Source organism: Salmo salar, chromosome 14 (assembly GCF_965601325.2).
Source record: "Salmo salar chromosome 14, fSalSal1, whole genome shotgun sequence".
Lineage (NCBI taxonomy): Eukaryota > Metazoa > Chordata > Actinopteri > Salmoniformes > Salmonidae > Salmo > Salmo salar.
Window position 1 is genome coordinate 45,513,837 of NC_138304.1, and position 19,282 is coordinate 45,533,118.

At 40.4% G+C, this 19,282-nt stretch overlaps 1 protein-coding gene across 1 annotated transcript; it reads left to right on the plus strand.

The window, feature by feature from the left end:
- The first annotated feature begins 1,255 nt into the window (after positions 1-1,255).
- Positions 1,256-18,894, plus strand: uck2b (uridine-cytidine kinase 2b). Its single transcript, XM_014141276.3, has 8 exons — positions 1,256-1,418; positions 14,192-14,257; positions 14,492-14,585; positions 16,864-16,960; positions 17,489-17,631; positions 17,824-17,921; positions 18,026-18,074; positions 18,321-18,894. The coding sequence occupies exons 1-8, from the start codon at positions 1,314-1,316 to the stop codon at positions 18,458-18,460; spliced, it is 792 nt and encodes a 263-aa protein (XP_013996751.1). The 5' UTR covers positions 1,256-1,313; the 3' UTR covers positions 18,461-18,894.
- The last annotated feature ends 388 nt before the right edge of the window (positions 18,895-19,282 follow it).

Consider the following 19,282-nt stretch of genomic DNA (forward strand, 5'->3'; position numbering starts at 1 on the left):
TCATTATGGGGTATTTGGTGTAGATTGATGAGGACAATTTTTTTTTTATTGTTCCATTTTAGAATAAGTCAGTAACGTAACAAAATGTGGAAAAAGTCAAGGGGTCTGAATACTTTCCATGTGATTTGTATATACAGTACCAGTCAAAAGTTTGGACACACCTACTCATTCAATGGTTTTTCTTTATTTTTACTATTTTCTACATTGTAGAATAATAATGAAGACATCACAACTATGAAATAACACATATGGAATCATGTAGTAACCAAACAACTGAAACAAATCAAAATATATTTTATATTCTTCAAAGTAACCACCCTTTGCCTTGCTGACAGCTTTGCACACGCTTGGCATCACCTGGTTGTCTAGGTGTTAAATACAAGCAGGGGTGCAACTTTCACAGGCGATGGGGGGGGGGGACATTCTGAAATTGCATTTCTGTCCCCCGTTTTATCTTTGGAATGTGATACAAAAAAAAGGTCAGTTGTGCTTTAGGACGATGCGAGCGCCTCCCAGCGGTGGGGAAGGCTGTTTGTAGTGTTTTTCCGAATGGATAATAAAAAATAAAGTATGCCCCCCCACTTCTAAAACCAAAGTTTTGCCCATGTGTATATATATATATATATTTATATATATTATTACACTTTTTTTTATGTTCGCAATCAAATAGGCAAATTTTACATACGATGTCTTGGGCACTGGGCAAGTGAGCGTGATCGTAATCGATACCCTACCCTACAGTAAATCATGACGAACTCACTTACAAAACTCTGTTTTGGACGAGACTGACTTCATGGACAAAAGTATCCTGTTTACACTTCGTAGATAACTTCGTAAATTTTGTCTCTAGAATTAATGTTTCTGACTCAAATCGAAATAAGCCAAAAGTAACTGCAAGTAATCAGATTACATTACTGAGTGTTGGGTAATGCAAAAGTTATGTTACTGATTACAATTGTGGACAGGTCACTAGTAACTTTAAAGGATTACATTTAGAAAGTAACTTACCCAACTCTGATAAGGGTTAGGGTAAGGGTTAAGGTTAGGTTTTAGTGTAGGGTTGTTCCAAGGATTCTGTATAGCACTAACCATTTATGAAGCGCAAACATGCAATGAATTTATATAAATAATACAGCTTTATTAATCAATTTATATACAAATCACATTATGTGCAAGACCAGGACATTTGAAAAATTCCTTAATACAAAATAAATAAATAAAAGTTATACATTTAGTGAAGGAAATGATGGGAGGAGCTCAGCGGGACAGTGTATTCTTCCCAGCTGCGTTGTTGTAGGCACGTTATTGCAAGCATGGCCGGGGACACTGAAACACATCTGAGTGACTATGCCGAAAATAACAACGTTATCCGACAACCATTCCTTATCGGTGTGTCCGGAGGCACTGCCAGTGGCAAGGTTAGCACCTTACATATATTGTCTATTGTTGTATGTTTTTGCAACTGATGGAATGTGTTCAAGTCGCTCGTAAACTCGCCGACCGCGTGGCTCATGTCAAACTGTTGGTTTGAATGACATCAACCCCTTGCCAATCTTGAGTAATCAGCATTTATTAATGAGTTGGCTAATTGATTGTAACTTTTGTGGTTTCCTTAATCCGTTGGCATCATATTTCCCTTGCCCACAGGATGCCTAATTCCACCACACACAATGGAAACAGTGTGGTAACAACATAAAAAATCTTGACTGCGTCCTGTACTATTAAAAAAACTAATTGGCAATACATTTAGTTAATTATAGTTGGCTATCAAATCAACCAACAGTTTCTAGTTAGTAAATTAACTAAACTGTAATCGTTATATTTTATCCCCGGTACTACATGCTAACGTTATGTTAGTAACTAGACTGGCTAGACAGCTAACGTTAGCTAGCTACTTTTTGTTGTTGTTGTTGCACACACAGCTATAGAGAGCCTACCCAAATCGGCTATGGAGACTAACGTTAGCTTGTTATCTATCGCGCCATACAGCCAGCTAAATCATTCTTTTGTTTAAAGTTCTTTGATTAGCTAGCTAGCCCCGCGGGTTAGCCGAATAAGACCACGGTTCGTACCTTCTTCTGAATGTCAAAGTGACGAACTATTCGACACAATGTGGCTATTATCCACTGTTTGACTTATTTATTGACGGGGGACACGACTACTGGCTATTTCAGTTGAATCGATTATTGACGCGTAGCTACCTAGCTAATATTAGCTACATAACAATAACAGACGTGGGCTCAAGCGGGAAACGGGCGTCAGTTCCGAGTAATAAAAAATATTTTTTCTTTTATTCTATTCTAGTATACTTTTGCAGGAAGAAAAGCAGGCTCGGTACATATCTTCTAATATAATTATTAGTGCACACAGAACTGAATTCTTCATCTAATGAACATAATTTCCCTGTACAAGTCCATTAAGTGACAAGTCCATTTCCCTGTACAAGTCTTATAAGACCTGTAAGGTATTGCATATAAAACGATGGCATATATAGTACCAGTCAAAATTTGACTAACCTACTCATTCCAGGGTTTTTCTTAATTTGTACTCTTTTATACATTGTACTCTTTTATACATTTCAGTTGAAGACATCAACTGAAATAACACATGGAATCATGTAGTAACCAAAAGTTTTAAACAAATCAAAATATATTTTATTTGAGTTTCTTCAAAGTAGCCAACCTTTGCCTTGACTGCTTTGCACATTCTTGGCATTCTCTCAACCAGCTTCATGAGGTAGTCACCTGGAATGCATTTCAATTAACAGGTAGTCCTTGTTAAAAGTTGATTTCCTTATTGCGCTTTCCTTATTGTGTTTGAGCCAATCAGTTGTGTTGTGACAAGGTGGTAGTGGTGGTATACAGAAGATGGCCCTATTTGGTAAAAGACCAAGTTCATATTATGGAAAGAACAGCTCAAATAAGCAAAGAGAAATGACAGTCCATCATTACTTTGACTGACCTTCATGTCTTAATCTGGAAAATGTCAATAACCTTAAGTTTCTTCATGTGTAGTCCAAAAACCCATCACACGCTATGATGAAACTGGCTCTCATGAGTACCGCCACAGGAAAGGAAGACCCAGAGTTACCTCTGCTGCAGAGGATAAGTTCATTAGCCTTAACTGCACCTCAGATTGCAGCCCAAATAAATGCTTTGTAGTTAGAGTAAGGCACATCTCAACATCAATTGTTCAGAGGAGATTGAATCAGGCCTTGATGGTCGAAATGCTGCAAAGAAACCACTACTAAATGACACCAAGAAGAGACTTGCTTGGGCCAAAAAACACAAGTAATGGACATTAGACCGGTGGAAATCTGTCCTTTGGTCTGAGTCCAAATTTGAGATTTTTGGTTCCAACAGCCGTGTCTTTTTGAGACGCTGACTAGGTGAACGGATGATCTCCGCATTTGTGTTTCCCACTGTGAAGGATGGAGGAGGAGGTGTGATGGTGTGCTTTGCTGGTAACACTGTTGGTGACTTATTTAGAATTCAGGGCATACTTAACCAGCATGGCTACCACAGCATTCTGCAGCGATACACCATCCCCTCTGGTTTGCGCTTAGTGGTACATCATTTGTTTTTCAGTTTAGATTGTTTGAGATGAGTTGGATTGCAGACTGTTGGAAAAGCATTCCTCAAAGCTGGTTGAGAGAATGCCAAGAGTGTGCAAAGCTGTAATCAAGGCAAAGGGTGGCTACTTTGAAATATCTAAACTCAAAAATATATTTTGTTTGCTTAACACTTTTGGTTACTACATGATTCCATATGTGTTATTTCATAGTTTTGATGTCTTCACTATTATTCTACAATGTGTGAAAATAAAGAAAACCCCTTGAATGAGTAGGTGTCAACTTTTGACTGGTACTGTACCTGGAATTCCATTTAACAGAATTATACAGTTGTACATTTGTCATTAAATAATTGTCACTAAGAAAATAACGTTCTCTAACCATCTTTGAAAAATTAAGATGTTTTATTTTTAACTCAAACACCTATGAGGGGAGAAATTGTTTATATACAATTAACCAGGATAGTAATGCTTGCTTATGGAAATTGGCTAATTTAGTGAAGTTACATTTTAGGAAAAATTCAATGACTCCAACCTCGTTTTTTCAAAAACAAGATTTGGGATAATATTACAAATCCTATCCTTAAATTGATTTAATTGTTGATCCATCTAGTCTTAAATAATGTTGGATGTACCAAAATCAAGCACATTTAAACATCCTTGATTTATAAAAAATAAAATAAAAGTATTCCTTCAAACAAAATGGAAGCTGTCTATGTCTTTTTAATTGTTGTTTGGGGGAACATCCATTGCCATTTCAGAATATATTCATCTTGATAATCCTTCAGTTTTTGACAGCAATATATGACTCTTTTTTTTAAAAGAGACAACGAAGCATAATATTCTCTTCACTTTCTCAGCGATGGGATTAAATGAGACAAACATGGATTTTTCAGATGTGGGGATAGAAACTAGTCTGGTAACCAATCTTTTTAGATCATATTCATTCCACTCCTATCTTTGGCAAATGAAATGAGTGGAATGTTAGCTAACAATACTTGTGCCCAGGCTACAAAGAAATGTATTTTGTTAGCTAGATTATTTGTTTTTATAGTACAGGACGCAGTCAAGATTTTTATGTAGTTACCACACTATGTAGTTAATAGCTTTGTGTGATTTGATAATGACGTGTTAACACTGAGCCTAGTATGGCCTTTAGTTTTCCACTATTTGTTCGTACTTGTTGGTTTGAGACCACAATTAAATACCAGTCTTGATACCAACAGTAGTTTGGAAAGCAAATTATTAGTTTGCTTTGTATATCACAAGGCATATGTAATAAGCTTGTGAAATGAACTAAAGTTAAAATTCTTAATAGAACTCGATGGAAGCTTCCACACAATGTCCTTTCCCCGGCCCCTTCCTTACCCTCCTCTGTTCCTATTGTTCGGTTGACCCACACATGAAGTTAACTTTTGGCATAGGGCCACTGTTTGGCTCCTTGAAAATCCCCGTACATGGTGTTGGGTGTGACTGAGGTGGGGTGGTTTGGGATTGCTGGCCCATTGCGTTATGAGGAAGTAGTGAGCGAACAGTAATAACCTGCAGTATGGTATATCAAACATGGTGTAACAAACATGATGTCACATTACCCTATGGTTTCAGTGCACTTACAAATGTGGCTCTGGGTTGAATGGTATCCAGGCTTTTGCATGCTTGTATTTGCTAACTGAGATTACTTACAGCCTACCCTGTAGCTCAGTTGGTAGAGCATGGTGTTTGCAACGCCAGGGTTGTGGGTTCGTTTCCCACGGGGGGCCAGCACAGAAAAAACAAATTATGAAATTGTATGAAATGTATGCATTCACTACTGTAAGTCGCTCTGGATAAGAGCGTCTGCTAAATGACTAAAATGTAAAAAAAAATCTAATATTTACTGTACACGCACCCTGCTGTAGTCTTATGTCTTGCCAAATCATAGTCTGTATATAGAAGCTACATCATGTTTGACAGGATCTTAGATGAGCAGCTTTAGGTTAGTCTGTGTGCTGCAGTGCTGAACAACACGGTCTCCGGAGTGGGCGTCCGATTTCATTGTGACACTTTTTTTTTCACGGACACAAAAGCACCATAGTCTGTGGCAGGTCAGGAGAATGCCCCGTCAGCACTGGCAGCCTGGTAGATGGGAGATCCTGGCATTTGAGTGTGTCGGTGAGGACAGATGGCCTGGGCACTGGGAAGGGCACTTGGGTACAGGGTGGTACTTCCATAGTTCTCCCTGTTTTGTTGGGGTACTGGGTACAGTATGTTGTGCTGGGTACAGTATGTTTTTCTGGGGTACTTGGTACTAGAGGTCGACCGACTAATCGGAATGGCCGATTTAATTAGGGCCGATTTAAAGTTTTCATAACAATCGGTATTTTTGGACACCGATTTGCCGATTTTTGTTTTTTTATTTTTCTGTTTATAATTTTTCATTTTCTTAACTTTTTTATCCTTTTTTTGGTATTTTTTATTTTTTTTTACACCTTTATTTAACTAGGCAAGTCAGTTAAGAACACATTCTTATTTTCAATGACGACCTAAACGGTGGGTTAACTGCCTTGTTCAGGGGCAGAACGACAGATTTTTACCTTGTCAGCTTGGGGATTCAATCTTGCAACCTTACGGTTAACTAGTCCAACGCTCTAACCACCTGCTTTACATTGCACTCCATGAGGAGTCTGCCTGTTACGCGAATGCAGTAAGAAGCCAAGGTAAGTTGCTAGCTAGCATTAAACTTATCTTATAAAAACCAATCAATCATTATCACTAGTTAACTACACAAGGTTGATGATATTACTAGTTTATCTAGCCTGTCCTGCATTGCATATAATCGATGCGGTGCGCATATGCGAAAAAGGACTGTCATTGCTCCAACGTGTACCTAAACATCAATGTCTTTCTTAAAATAAATACACAAGTATATATTTTTAAACCTGCATATTTAGCTAAAATAAATCCAGGTTAGCAGGCGATATTAACCAGGTGAAATTGTGTCACTTCTCTTGCGTTCATTGCATGCAGAGTCAGGGTATATGCAACAGTTTGGGCCGCCTGGCTCGTTGCGAACTAATTTGCCAGAATTTTACGTAATTATGACATAACATTGAAGGTTGTGCAATGTAACAGGAATATTTAGACTTAGGGATGCTACCCGTTAGATAAAATACGGAACGGTTCCGTATTTCACTGAAAGGAAAAACGTTTTGTTTTCGAGATGATAGTTTCCGGATTCGACCATATTAATGACCTAAGGCTCGTATTTCTGTGTGTTTATTATATTATAATTAAGTCTATGATTTGATAGAGCAGTCTGACTGAGCGGTGGTAGGCACCAGCAGGCTCGTAAGCATTCATTCAAACAGCACTTTCGTGCGTTTTGCCAGCAGCTCTTCGCAATGCTTCAAGCATTGCACTGTTTATGACTTCAAGCCCATCAACTCCTAAGATTAGGCTGGTGTAACCGATGTGAAATGGCTAGCTAGTTAGCGGGGTGCGCGCTAATAGCGTTTCAAACGTCACTCGCTCTGAGACTTGGAGTAGTTGTTCCCCTTGCTCTGCATGGGTAACGCTGCTTCGAGGGTGGCTGTTGTCGATGTGTTCCTGGTTCGAGCCCAGATAGGAGCGAGGAGAGGGACGGAAGCTATACTGTTACACTGGCAATACTAAAGTGCCTATAACAACATCCAATAGTCAAAGGTATATGAAATACAAATCGTATAGAGACAAATAGTCCTATAATTCTTATAACTACAACCTAAAACTTCTTACTTGGGAATATTGAAGACTCATGTTAAAAGGAACCACCAGCTTTCATATGTTCTGAGCAAGGAACTTAAACGTTAGCTTTCTTACATGGCACATATTGCACTTTTACTTTCTTCTCCAACACTTTGTTTTTGCATTATTCAAACCAAATTGAACATGTTTCATTATTTATTTGAGGCTAAATTGATTTTATTGATGTATTAAAATAAGTGTTCATTCAGTATTGTTCTAATTGTCATTATTACAAATACATTTTTTTAATCGGCCGATTAATCGGCATCGGCTTTTTTGGTCCTCCAATAATCGGCATCGGCGTTGAAAAATCATAATCGGTCGACCTCTACTGGGTACAGTATGTTTTGCTGGGGTACTGTGTGGGGCTGTGGTGGTCATGAAATTGGCAGACAATGATTGCCAAGCAAATAACTGCGGTCTCACGGTAATTGACCGTTAATTAACAAACACATTTAGCATCTCCTGGCTTCCACACACAGCCTACAAGCCACTGATGCAGACCTGAGGAACATCGACAGTCTAATAAAGCCATTTTAATATAGCCTACACTATCACAATCAATCCATTTATTTTAGAAACAAGAAATTAAGAAAATGTAGTCTATTTCAGAAGAACAGAATAGCATACTCTGAGTGAGTTAGTTGCTTAGAATTCTGTGGCATTCTTTTTTTAGTATGAAGAATACAATTGAACATAGCTGAATAAAATAGAAAGGATATTTATTCCAAACGAGTGCGCACATGCGGCTATTCTGTTTTGAGCGGTTAACAAAGAAACAGGTCCTCATATATGCTTAGTTTAGCTGTTTATGCTATTTTAGTTCTACAAACGGGCTACAGTGGGGGGGGAAAGTATTTGATCCCTTGCTGATTTTGTACGTTTGCCCACTGACAAAGAAAGGATCAGTCTATAATTTTAATTATATGTTTATTTGAACAGTGAGAGACAGAATAACAACAAACATATCCAGAAAAACGCATGTCAGAAATGTTATAAATTGATTTGCATTTTAATGAGGGAAATAAGTATTTGACCCCCTCTCGATCAGAAAGATTTCTGGCTCCCAGGTGTCTTTTATACAGGTAACGAGCTGAGATTAGGAGCACACTCTTAAAGGGAGTGCTCCTAATCTCAGCTTGTTACCTGTATAAAAGACACCTGTCCACAGAAGCAATCAATCAATCAATCAGATTCCAAACTCTCCACCATGGCCAAGACCAAAGAGCTCTCCAAGGATGTCAGGGACAAGATTGTAGACCTACACAAGGCTGCAATGGGCTACAAGACCATCGCCAAGCAGCTTGGTGAGAAGGTGACAACATTTGGTGCGATTATTTGCAAATAGAAGAAACACAAAAGAACTGTCAATATCCCTCGGCCTGGGGCTCCATGCAAGATCTCACCTCGTGGAGTTGCAATGATCATGAGAACGGTGAGGAATCAGCCCAGAACTACACGGGAGGATCTTGTCAATGACCTCAAGGCAGCTGGGACCATAGTCACCAAGAAAACAATTGGTAACACACTACGCCGTGAAGGACTGAAATCCTGCAGCGCCCGCAAGGTCCCCCTGCTCAAGAATACATATACATGCCCGTCTGAAGTTTGCCAATGAACATCTGAATGATTCAGAGGACAACTGGGTGAAAGTGTTGTGGTCAGATGAGACCAAAATGGAGCTCTTTGGCATCAACTCAACTCGCCGTGTTTGGAGGAGGAGGAATGCTGCCTATGACCCCAAGAACACTATCTCCACCGTCAAACATGGAGGTGGGAACATTATGCTTTGGGGGTGTTTTTCTGCTTAGGGGACAGGACAACTTCACCACATCAAAGGGACGATGGACGGGGCCATGTACCGTCAAATCTTGGGCGAGAACCTCCTTCCCTCAGCCAGGGCATTGAAAATGGGTCGTGGATGGGTATTCCAGCATGACAATGACCCAAAACACACGGCCAAGGCAACAAAGGAGTGGCTCAAGAAGAAGCACATTAAGGTCCTGGAGTGGCCTAGCCAGTCTCCAGACCTTAATCCCATAGAAAATCTGTGGAGGGAGCTGAAGGTTTGAGTTGCCAAACGTCAGCCTCGAAACCTTAATGACTTGGAGAAGATCTGCAAAGAGGAGTGGGACAAAATCCCTCCTGAGATGTGTGCAAACCTGGTGGCCAACTACAAGAAACGTCTGACCTCTGTGATTGCCAGCAAGGGTTTTGCCACCAAGTACTAAGTCATTTTTTGACCCCTCTGCAAAACCTTATTTCCCTCATTAAAATGCAAATCATTTTATAACATTTTTGACATGCGTTTTTCTGGTATTTTTGTGTTGTTTTTCTGTCTCTCACTGTTCAAATAAACCTACTATTAAAATTAGACTGATCATTTCTTTGTCAGTGGGCAAACGTACAAAATCAGCAGGGGATGAAATTATTTTTTCCCCCACTGTATATGTTTTGATATTTAATACATTCTAAGGCTGCATGATACAACTCCAATGATGATTTGAAAAAAGTGGCATGGAAGGCATGAGCTTTGTTTTTTGCGCAGGCTGTACACACACTTCATCAGCACCGAATTCACAATTTGACAAGCACTTGATAATGCCTTGAATTTCCAGGCGGAGTCCCCTTTGTGGCCATAATGCCCCCTAAAAAATCCATGCATTTTGCGGCCAGTGACCGTTGTGCTCTTGTGCTGAATATAAAGAATTTGAATTCCCTTCTCCCAGGTGCGTGCTACGAAGCACCTCTCAGTTATTAGCCAATGCCTGTCACATGATGGGGTCCTTCTCATAGGCTACAAGTGCAGACTAACACATTAGATGTTGGAAGAACTGTCCATATTTACTTGTGAAAGGCTGTCAAGGCAAACGGGTGTCTACTTTGAAGACTAAATTATAAAATATATTTTTTGTTTAACTCTCTTTTGGTTACTACATGGATCCATATGTGTTATTTCATAGTATTGATGTCTTCACTATTATTCTACAATGTAGAGAATAGTAAAAATAAAGAGAAACCCTTGAATGAGTAGATGTCCAAACTTCTGACTGGTACTGTAGTTTGCAATAGTGTCACTTTCATTTAGGTTTGGATAGAATTTTGATTAACCACTTGACAATCATTTCAAGATATGAAGACATTGTAAATTAAATTAACCTGTTCCATGAAAATGTGCATATGAAAACAAACTGCCACGCGGATCGGTAGAAATGATCAGATAAATAGGCATTTCACATGAGAAAGGTCGCCGACTCCTCGTGTAGCCTATTACCGGCAACTTCAGGAGAGAAACAGACCTGCCAACATGCACGCATTTTGCGTACTAACTACGCAATTCTCTGTCCATGTACGCAGGTATGAGATCCGAGTTAAAAGTATTCTATTAAATACATTCTATTTAATACGTCATTGTTGGACGTCGCTACCCCGTGTCTGCCCCTCCTGCTTGTTGTGATGAGTTTGCCGACTGTCAGCTGTACATAAACACATGGACAAATCCCTTTTCGACTCTGTTGTGGAAAGTTAAACACTAATTGTTTCAAGCTAACGTTAGTGAACATAAGCTGGACATTCAGTGGGCTCTAAAGTGACAGCAGTTCACTGCATTTGCTAGTGAAAGAAATTAAATGCAAATACAAAAAATAACAACCTTTTTGAGCACAGATCAGGCCTGGAGAGAAATTGGCACAAGTAAAAGGGGGGGCAGCCTGGTCAACTCCCACCTTTCGGCTGTGATGCTGGGGATATTGGTCATATTCCACAGCGATGCAGGCTGCGAACTAATATTCAGTCTCGTTTCCAAGAACAAAACCCAGTACAGAGCCTCCCTCAGTACAGACATGCTGAGTGCCCTCGTTACCAAGAAGGTATCAATGATTACAAGAGGAACTGTTTGCCACAGAGAAGTCTACCCGGATGCCCTGCTGCGTAAGGTTAAATCTGCTAGCTACCAGGCAAATCTGTCTAGGAAATGATTTCCTGAACATTTTGAAGGTCTCCAGAAGAGTTGTTCTCACCCCCTGTTTCCTAACATGGCTTTTTTCATTTTTATGGATAACAAGTTTCTTCGATACTAATGCTCTGCTTCAGATATGTATTATCATATCAGTAAAAAAAATGTGTGGATTAGACAATTGTATATTTTGTACCTAAACAAATAACTCCTGTTGGAAAAAAATTTAAACTCAAAGAATAAAGGCTCTTTTTGTTCTTTCTATTTAGATCTTGTTAGTGACTTTTACCATATGTGTAAATGGAATGCTGTCAAAGTATTCCAAACTTTTATATACTTGATTGTTTGGCAATTATAGAATTGTACCAAGACTCACAAACGGCGCGCACGAGTGTCAGGGGAAAGAACCCCAATTCGGTGTGTGCTATGCGGGCGAGTTGAATCTCCAATGTTCTGCATTGGAGAGGGTTGGCAGGTCTGGAGTAATAGCAGAATCTGAAATCCAGCAGGAGAAGGAGGAGATTATCTAGATCTCTGGCTACATCTCTTGTCTTATGTCATTAGACAAATTCAATGCATATAGTTGATTTTATTAAAATGCATAGGGAGTGTCTATATAGATTTTTTATTTTTTATTTTTTTTTATTGACCAATCGATTAGTCGAAAGAACAGACTTTGATGACCAAGATTTTGTTGTCGGACAGCCTAATATTTTTGCCTACTTTTACTTCACTACATTCCTGAAGAAAATAATGTACTTTTTACCCAATACATTTTTTCCTGACACCCAAAAGTACTTGTTACATTTTGACAGGAAAATGGTCAAATTTACGCACTTATCAAGAGAACATCCCTACTGCCTCTGATCTGGCGGACTCACTAAACACAAATGCTTCATTTGTAAATTATGTCTGCGTGTTGGTGTGCTCCTGGTTTGCTTAATATAAGGAATTTGAAAGGATTTTTACTTTTGATATTTAAGTATATTTTAGCAATTGCATGAAGTGTTTTTTGATTTAGATGTTCCATCACATTTGCATTAATGTCAGTGATTAGAGGCAGTTAGCAAGTTTGGTAGGTTTCTAATGACCATCGGCACCATCAGACCTTGGAGAAGATGAAACGGTCACCTGAAATTTGACTGCAGTCCTGACTCGTGACCGTCAGTGTGGCAGTAATATGGTCACCGTAACAGCCCTAGTACTAGTTACTGTAACTAGCACACTGTAGAACACACTGCAGTACACAGAACATACTGTAACTAGTACACCATACAGTATGTTCTACTCTGTACTGTACAGTAACTAGCACACTGTAGAACATACTGTCTTCTACTGGTGTACGAGGTACAGCGTGTCCTACTGGTGTACGAGGTACAGCGTGTCCTACTGGTGTACGAGGTACAGCCGCAATGTTTGTTCATCAAATTGTGTATTTTATTAAAAATTAAGTAAATGGCCCACATTCGTTTGAAAAATGTATTTAAGGTGCAGCGGTCTAAGGCACTGCATTGCAGTGCTTGAAGCGTCACTACAGACCCGTGTTCAATCCCAGGCTGTGTCACAACAGGGAGTCCCATAGGGTGGCACACAATTGGCTTAGGGGAGGGTTTAGCCGGGGAGGCTTTACTTGGCTGATCGCGCTCTAGCGACTCCTTGTGGTGAGCCGGGCGCCTGCAGGCTGATTTTGGTCGTCAATTGAATGGTGTTTCCTGACACATTGCAGCTGGCTTCCGGGTTAAGACGGTGGGTGTTAAGATGTGCATTTTGGCGGGTCATGTTTCGGAGGAAGCATGACTCGACCTTCGCTTCTCCTGAGCCCGTTGGGGAGTTGCAGCGATGAAACAAAATCGCAATTGGATATCACGAAATTGGGGAGAAGGGGGTAAAAAAAAGTGTTTAAAGGTCTCCTTTTTTTCAGGTTTTTGCTCAATCACACTTTTTAAATAGAAAAACAACAATTGGATGTAAGTCCACAACAATGCTTAAAACCCTTTCCTCCAGTCAAATGACCAAATGTTATGAATATTTTTTTATAATGAATAACTATTACTTACATTAAATATATTTATTTTTTAATCCGGTGTTTGTCATGGTTTTATATTTTTAGTTTTCTCTCTCTGTGTGTGTGAACTGACGAGTTGAAATGTATTCAATTTATCTCTGACATGGTACAGGTACCATTATTTTTTTTTAAACCCATAACCATGTGTGTGAGGTGTATACTCTCGTTTCAAAGTAGATTTGTTTAAGACTACCATTTACTATCGTCATTGAATGTTTTCATAATTTATCTGCAGATAATTGTCAAAGGCGAAATGAGTGGCTCTCACCGATGCGATCCGGTAGGCTACAGACGAGTCACTCACTTTAGCATCACTGTTTGGCAAGCCCCGACGTCTAGGAAGTCCTTTGGTTTACTTGTCCCGACGTCTAGGAAGTCCTTTGGTTTACTTGTCCCGACGCGATACCATGGACATGTATGATTTTATTAATGTCAAAGGCATATAGAAGATCGACTTTAGTCAGTCAGTTCGACACTTACTGTTCAGTTGTCAATCAACACACAGTAAATGGCCTACTATGCACCGCAATTCTGTGGCTGGCTTTGTGAAACACGAGAGAGAAAATAAATGAATGTGTCAGAAAACAATGAAGCTTAGTCGTGGATTTACCGCTTGTGTTACATGGGATGTGCAAATTCACCAGCATCATGCTCTCTTCCAACTGTGTAAAGAAATGTGACTGCAACCAGAGATCTGTATATAATGACGATGTTCATGTCTCCGCCCTAACGATGGGAGTCGTTGTCCCAAAGGCGGGAAGGCAGGCGACCAAGCTTAGGTCTACAATAAACCCATCAACATTGTTTCTTCTACAACGTGTTCTTCTGTGTGTCTGCAGTCGTCGGTGTGTGAGAAGATCATGGAGCTTTTGGGCCAGAACGAAATCGACCACCACCAGCGACAGGTAGATTCTATTCTCTCCCCCCAGTCCTGGTTTTTCTGTACTGTAGCTCACAGCCACAGCATTCAGGGTTTAGCTTCCACTGTGCAGCCCTGACCGATCTGCAGCATTATTTTTCCAGGTAGCCAACCTCTCTCCAGTCTATCCCTGTTCTGTTTTTTTCTATACACCAGTATTATACAACCCGAGATGGTTAGCTTCCTCAGTGTAGTGCTGACTTATGTCGTTGTTTTCCAGGTAGCCATCCTCAGCCAGGACAGTTTCTACAGAGAGCTGACTCCAGAACAGAAGGCAAAAGCACTTAAGGGCCAGTTCAACTTCGATCATCCAGGTATGGGGTTGGGTCCACATAGGACTGCTAACTATGGGGCTGCTAGCTACATAGGACTGGTGGGGGCCGCTAGCTACATAGGACTGGTGGGGGCCGCTAGCTACGCGTAGGACTGGTGGGGGCCGCTAGCTACGCGTAGGACTGGTGGGGGCTACGCGTAGGACTGGTGGGGGCCACGCTAGCGACGCGTAGGACCGGGAGCTGTGGCTGGCTGGGGCTTGGAAGGGTCTGCTTTGCTGTGTGTAGATAAATCAGAATGTCTGACTTTGAATGTAGTTCAACTAGGGCTGACCCCATTTAGTCGACTGATCGATTGTTTGGTCGATAGGCTGTTGGTTCACCAAGATTATACTTTTTAATTTTTTTATTAAAAAAAATTCGAGCAGTTGCAAATCTATTTAATTTATGGCACACGAGACACCTATCTGATTTGCGCCTGTCTCATTGCACTAATTCATTGTTCATGCCGCAGGGATGGCACAGTCCAGGAAGGGGAGCGTGGTGGCTGATGCACAATGCACAGCTCTTCAGAAAAAGCAATCTCGCGCCAATTTGTGCTATTTCATTGTTTCATAATTTAATTGTGTGAATTGTTTGCCATTTGATTGTTAGTCTATCAATTCCCCATTGCATATATCACCAATAGTACATTAATGTTAACCATAATTTCTAATCTACAGTGTTTGGCTACGGTAATTTCTGCTAATGCATTGAATTTTTGTATTAGTTTACCGTTTTCATTGTTGGAGTGGACACATTGTTTGCAGAGCGCACAACCAATGCTCCACTTGTGAGAAACCAGTTTTGGTTTATTTAATTCCATTTGAGTTTGGTCAATTTATTAATTGTCTTTTGTTTGGAGCACTCCTGTCACTGTTGGGTAAGGACGTGTACCTGATTACACATAGAAGTAGGCCTAGGCAACCTGGCCTGTGCGCAATTGTATAAATGTCACCATTTGGGGATCTGCTTTAATATTTCCTATTGGCTTAACTCCCCACCACTAATGAACTGTGGAGCTTCTCAAAGTATTTTTTTCCAGCAAGTAAAAGCCTGTTTTAGTAAATTCAATGAGTGATAATAGTTCCTCAATGTATGTGAAAAATCTTTTCAGTTCTTTCCAGTGAAAAGGTCATAAAATAGGCCAACCTGATTACTTCTTATCCCTTGCAGGAATAGTCTACAGGGCCGGACCCAGTTGATAGTTGCTACAATGTTTCACCTTTTTTAATTATATTTCAAACAACCCAATTTATCACGTGATCCATGGCCACATTTCATCTAACATTTCAGAGGCATTCACTTTTTTTACCATCGCATACCTGATCCATTTTTGGCCTCTGTTGGCCATCCATCCCTCATACACTCAGCCCATCTTCCTGCTATAATCCTAGTCAGCAGAGCCTCTCTCGGCTACTGCAAGGCAGGGGGGGTGTCTCAATCAGCCTTCCCTGTAGCTCAGTTGGTAGAGCATGGTGTTTGCAATGCCAGGGTTGTGGGTTCGTTTCCCACGGGCGGCCAGCACAGAAAAAAAATGTATGAAATTGTATGAAATGTATGCATTCACTACTGTAAGTCGCTCTGGATAAGAGCGTCTGCTAAATGACTAAAATGTAAATGTAAATGTCAATCTCTACTTTCTCCCAAAGTGTTAATTTCCTCTCACTGATTTAAGAGAAATGCATGGCATAAAAAATGTCTAGTCTAGCCCATGTCTCCACCAATCCAATACTTTTAGATTTGTGTGAAGAAGTGTCAGGAGATATTATTGGGTATTACAGGGTCTGAGAGACAGACCTTAACAGCTGTGACCCAGTAGACTCCACAGAGATTCCTCAATTACACTAGTCTAGTGTGTTTTATTTTATCTTTATTTAACTAGGGAAGTCAGTTAAGAACAAATTCTTATTTTCAATGACGGCCTAGGAACAGTTCTGCCCCTGAACTGCCTTGTTCAGCGGCAGAACGACAGATTTTGTACCTTGTCAGCTCGGGGATTCGATCTTGCAACCTTTCGGTTACTAGTCCAACGCTCTAACCACTAGGCTACGCTGCCGCGTTTGATAGCGTGTGTTCACATGTGGATTTAGTGGAGGCCACTGTTGGCAGATGGGGACATAGAGGTCCATGAATGGTCAGTTATTTTACCAATGGAATAGAAGTGAGAAACCTATTGTAATGATTATTTTCTCTTGCTTTCTCATAAGCCATTTCTGTCTCTTGTTGTTTTACTTGTGAATCTCATGGAATTTCTTGCTCTAAAACTGTCATTCTTCAGATGCCTTTGACAATGAGCTGGTCATGAAGACTTTGTGGCAGATTATGCAGGGGAAGACCGTACAGATCCCTGTGTACGACTTTTTCACCCATTCCAGGTGAGCTCCTCGTTGTTGCAGTGTCCACACACCGGGGGCGGGGGGGGGGGGGGGTGTACTACAAAGCAGGATCAAGCTAACTCGCCTAAATATCTTATCTTGAATTGGACATGGTCTAATTTGACTCAACAACCAAAATCGCATATCCAAAATGTAGCTTTCTTAATGAAGCAGGAAATCAATAGTTATATATCAGGGTTAGCTGGCTGCTGCTTGATGGTATACCCCTCTACTCGTGTTTGTATTCTAACAATAACTGTACATGTTTCTAACCCAAGTGTTCTTATTTGTCAAGTTCAGGTAGTACCTACTGAGAACAGCCATGTAGAGCAGGTTCCTGTGGTCTGTTTTAATATAGCATTGTTGGGTATTAAAAATCACATGCTTGTCTCTAACAGGATGTTTTCTTAGGAAATATCAATACAAACTGTTTGTACAATACCAGGCTGTTCGTTCTTATGTTGTGTCCTGTTGGGTCATCTTGATTTTTACATTTTTTTATATTCATGGTGTCATGTTCGATTCCAGGAAGGATGAGTTTGTGACTGTGTACCCGGCTGACGTGGTGCTTTTTGAGGGCATCCTGATGTTCTACTCCCAGGAGATAAGAGACCTGTTCCAGATGAAACTGTTTGTAGACACGGATGCAGACACGCGGCTCTCACGCAGAGGTGTGTTTGCTGACTCCACTTCCTTGTGTATTTCTGGATAAGGTTAAACGTCGTACAAACTCTTGCCAGTCAGACTCGGTGTCAGTGTCTCTTCTTCACTTCTAACGCGCGTGTTCTGTGTTCCAATTCTAGTGTGTATGTTCTGTGTTCCAATTCTAGTGTGTGTGTGTTCCAAACTTTTATTTCTTCCAGTGCTAAGAGACATAGGTGAACGGGGCAGGGACCTTGAGCAGGTTCTTACTCAATACATTACATTTGTCAAACCTGCCTTTGAGGAGTTCTGTCTTCCAGTAAGTTTCCACTCTGTGTGTCCCTGTTATATTGTGTGCTAGTCAATGAAGCCAGCCATAATCTTTCCAAATACTTCCGTAGTAATTGTAATGTTTATTTCCAGACTAAGAAGTATGCTGACGTGATCATCCCTCGTGGAGCAGATAACTTGGGTAAGAAGGAACGTCCATGAGATCTGATCCTTTAATAACCCTTTGGGTTGTATGGAATCTTTTTTTGCCCCTTTTTGTCAATATAGTGAAGGGTTATGGTAAGGAAAGGTTGGCTCTTATGCAGCCGTCACGTTACATGACTCATGAATTTTCCCTCGGGAGTTTCCTTGTTTATACCCCTTTTGTGAATGTACAATGGTAACCCTAACTTCACTGTTCCCTTCCTCTGGTCTTTTTTTTCTTCAGTGGCAATAAACCTGATAGTACAGCACATCCAGGACATTCTGAACGGCGGACTGACCAAGCGGCACAACGGTTGCATGAACGGGCACAGCACGCCCGCCCGGCAACGACGGACCTCAGAGTCCAGCAGTCGCCCTCATTGACCTCCTTTGTATTGGAGGCAGAGTGTGATTTAGATCTGTACATAATTCCCAATGGCATTGCCGTATTTAAGATGGAGGAAGGCTACGTCCTGATTCTCTACCCTGTTACCAGAGTGTGCACTTGCACACTTCTGGTCCTTGTAGGAGAAGTGTAGAGAATTGGGACACAGCCAAAGAGTAACTACAATGCTTATTATTATTATTATTATTACTACTGTTATTACAGGTACTTTTATTGTAATTGTTGGATTTGGTTCAAGTGGGGAGAGAGAACCTCTGGTTTTTGCAATGAGATCATGTGTTAATAATTACCCCCTTTTTTTTGTTTTCATCCGTTTATTTCAAATTTGTATTTCATATCGTTTGCTTTTTGACAGATTGAATAAAATGGGGGAACTGGTGTTGTCCAATGAGAATTAAACCCTAAAATCACAGGCTGGGATCCAATTCCTCATTGAGAAGAATTTTGGACCTTTGAAAATGGGGATGAAACTAGACAAAGTTGAAATGAAAAACTCAGGATTGCTCTCGTTATTCATTCTCGTTGACAATCTCGAAATAGGTTTTTCCTACCCTTTTTTTTTTTTTCTTCTTCGGTCTTATCGTGTTTTTCTAGTCTGGATGTTCCATTCCCTAGTTGAGTTGTCTTTTGCCTGACACTTACCCTGCACCATTTTCTAAGCTACAGAACCTCCACAAGAGGAAAGTTCCAAACTCCATGACATTCAGAAATTCTAATTTCCACACAGAATAGGAAGGTTGAAGAAAGTAAAGAAGTAGTAACAAAGGTTGAATATTCTAAAACGAGGGTTCTCCTTTATC

What these genes read in the sequence shown, in the direction of transcription:
- uck2b (XM_014141276.3), top strand. Translation starts at nt 1,314, where the DNA reads ATGGCCGGGGACACTGAAACACATCTGAGTGACTATGCCGAAAATAAC. An exon ending in GACTTTTTCACCCATTCCAG is followed by an intron (nt 16,961 to 17,488) that starts GTGAGCTCCTCG and finishes GTTCGATTCCAG; the next exon opens with GAAGGATGAGTTTGTGACTG. An exon ending in TCGTGGAGCAGATAACTTGG is followed by an intron (nt 18,075 to 18,320) that starts GTAAGAAGGAAC and finishes TTTTTTCTTCAG; the next exon opens with TGGCAATAAACCTGATAGTA.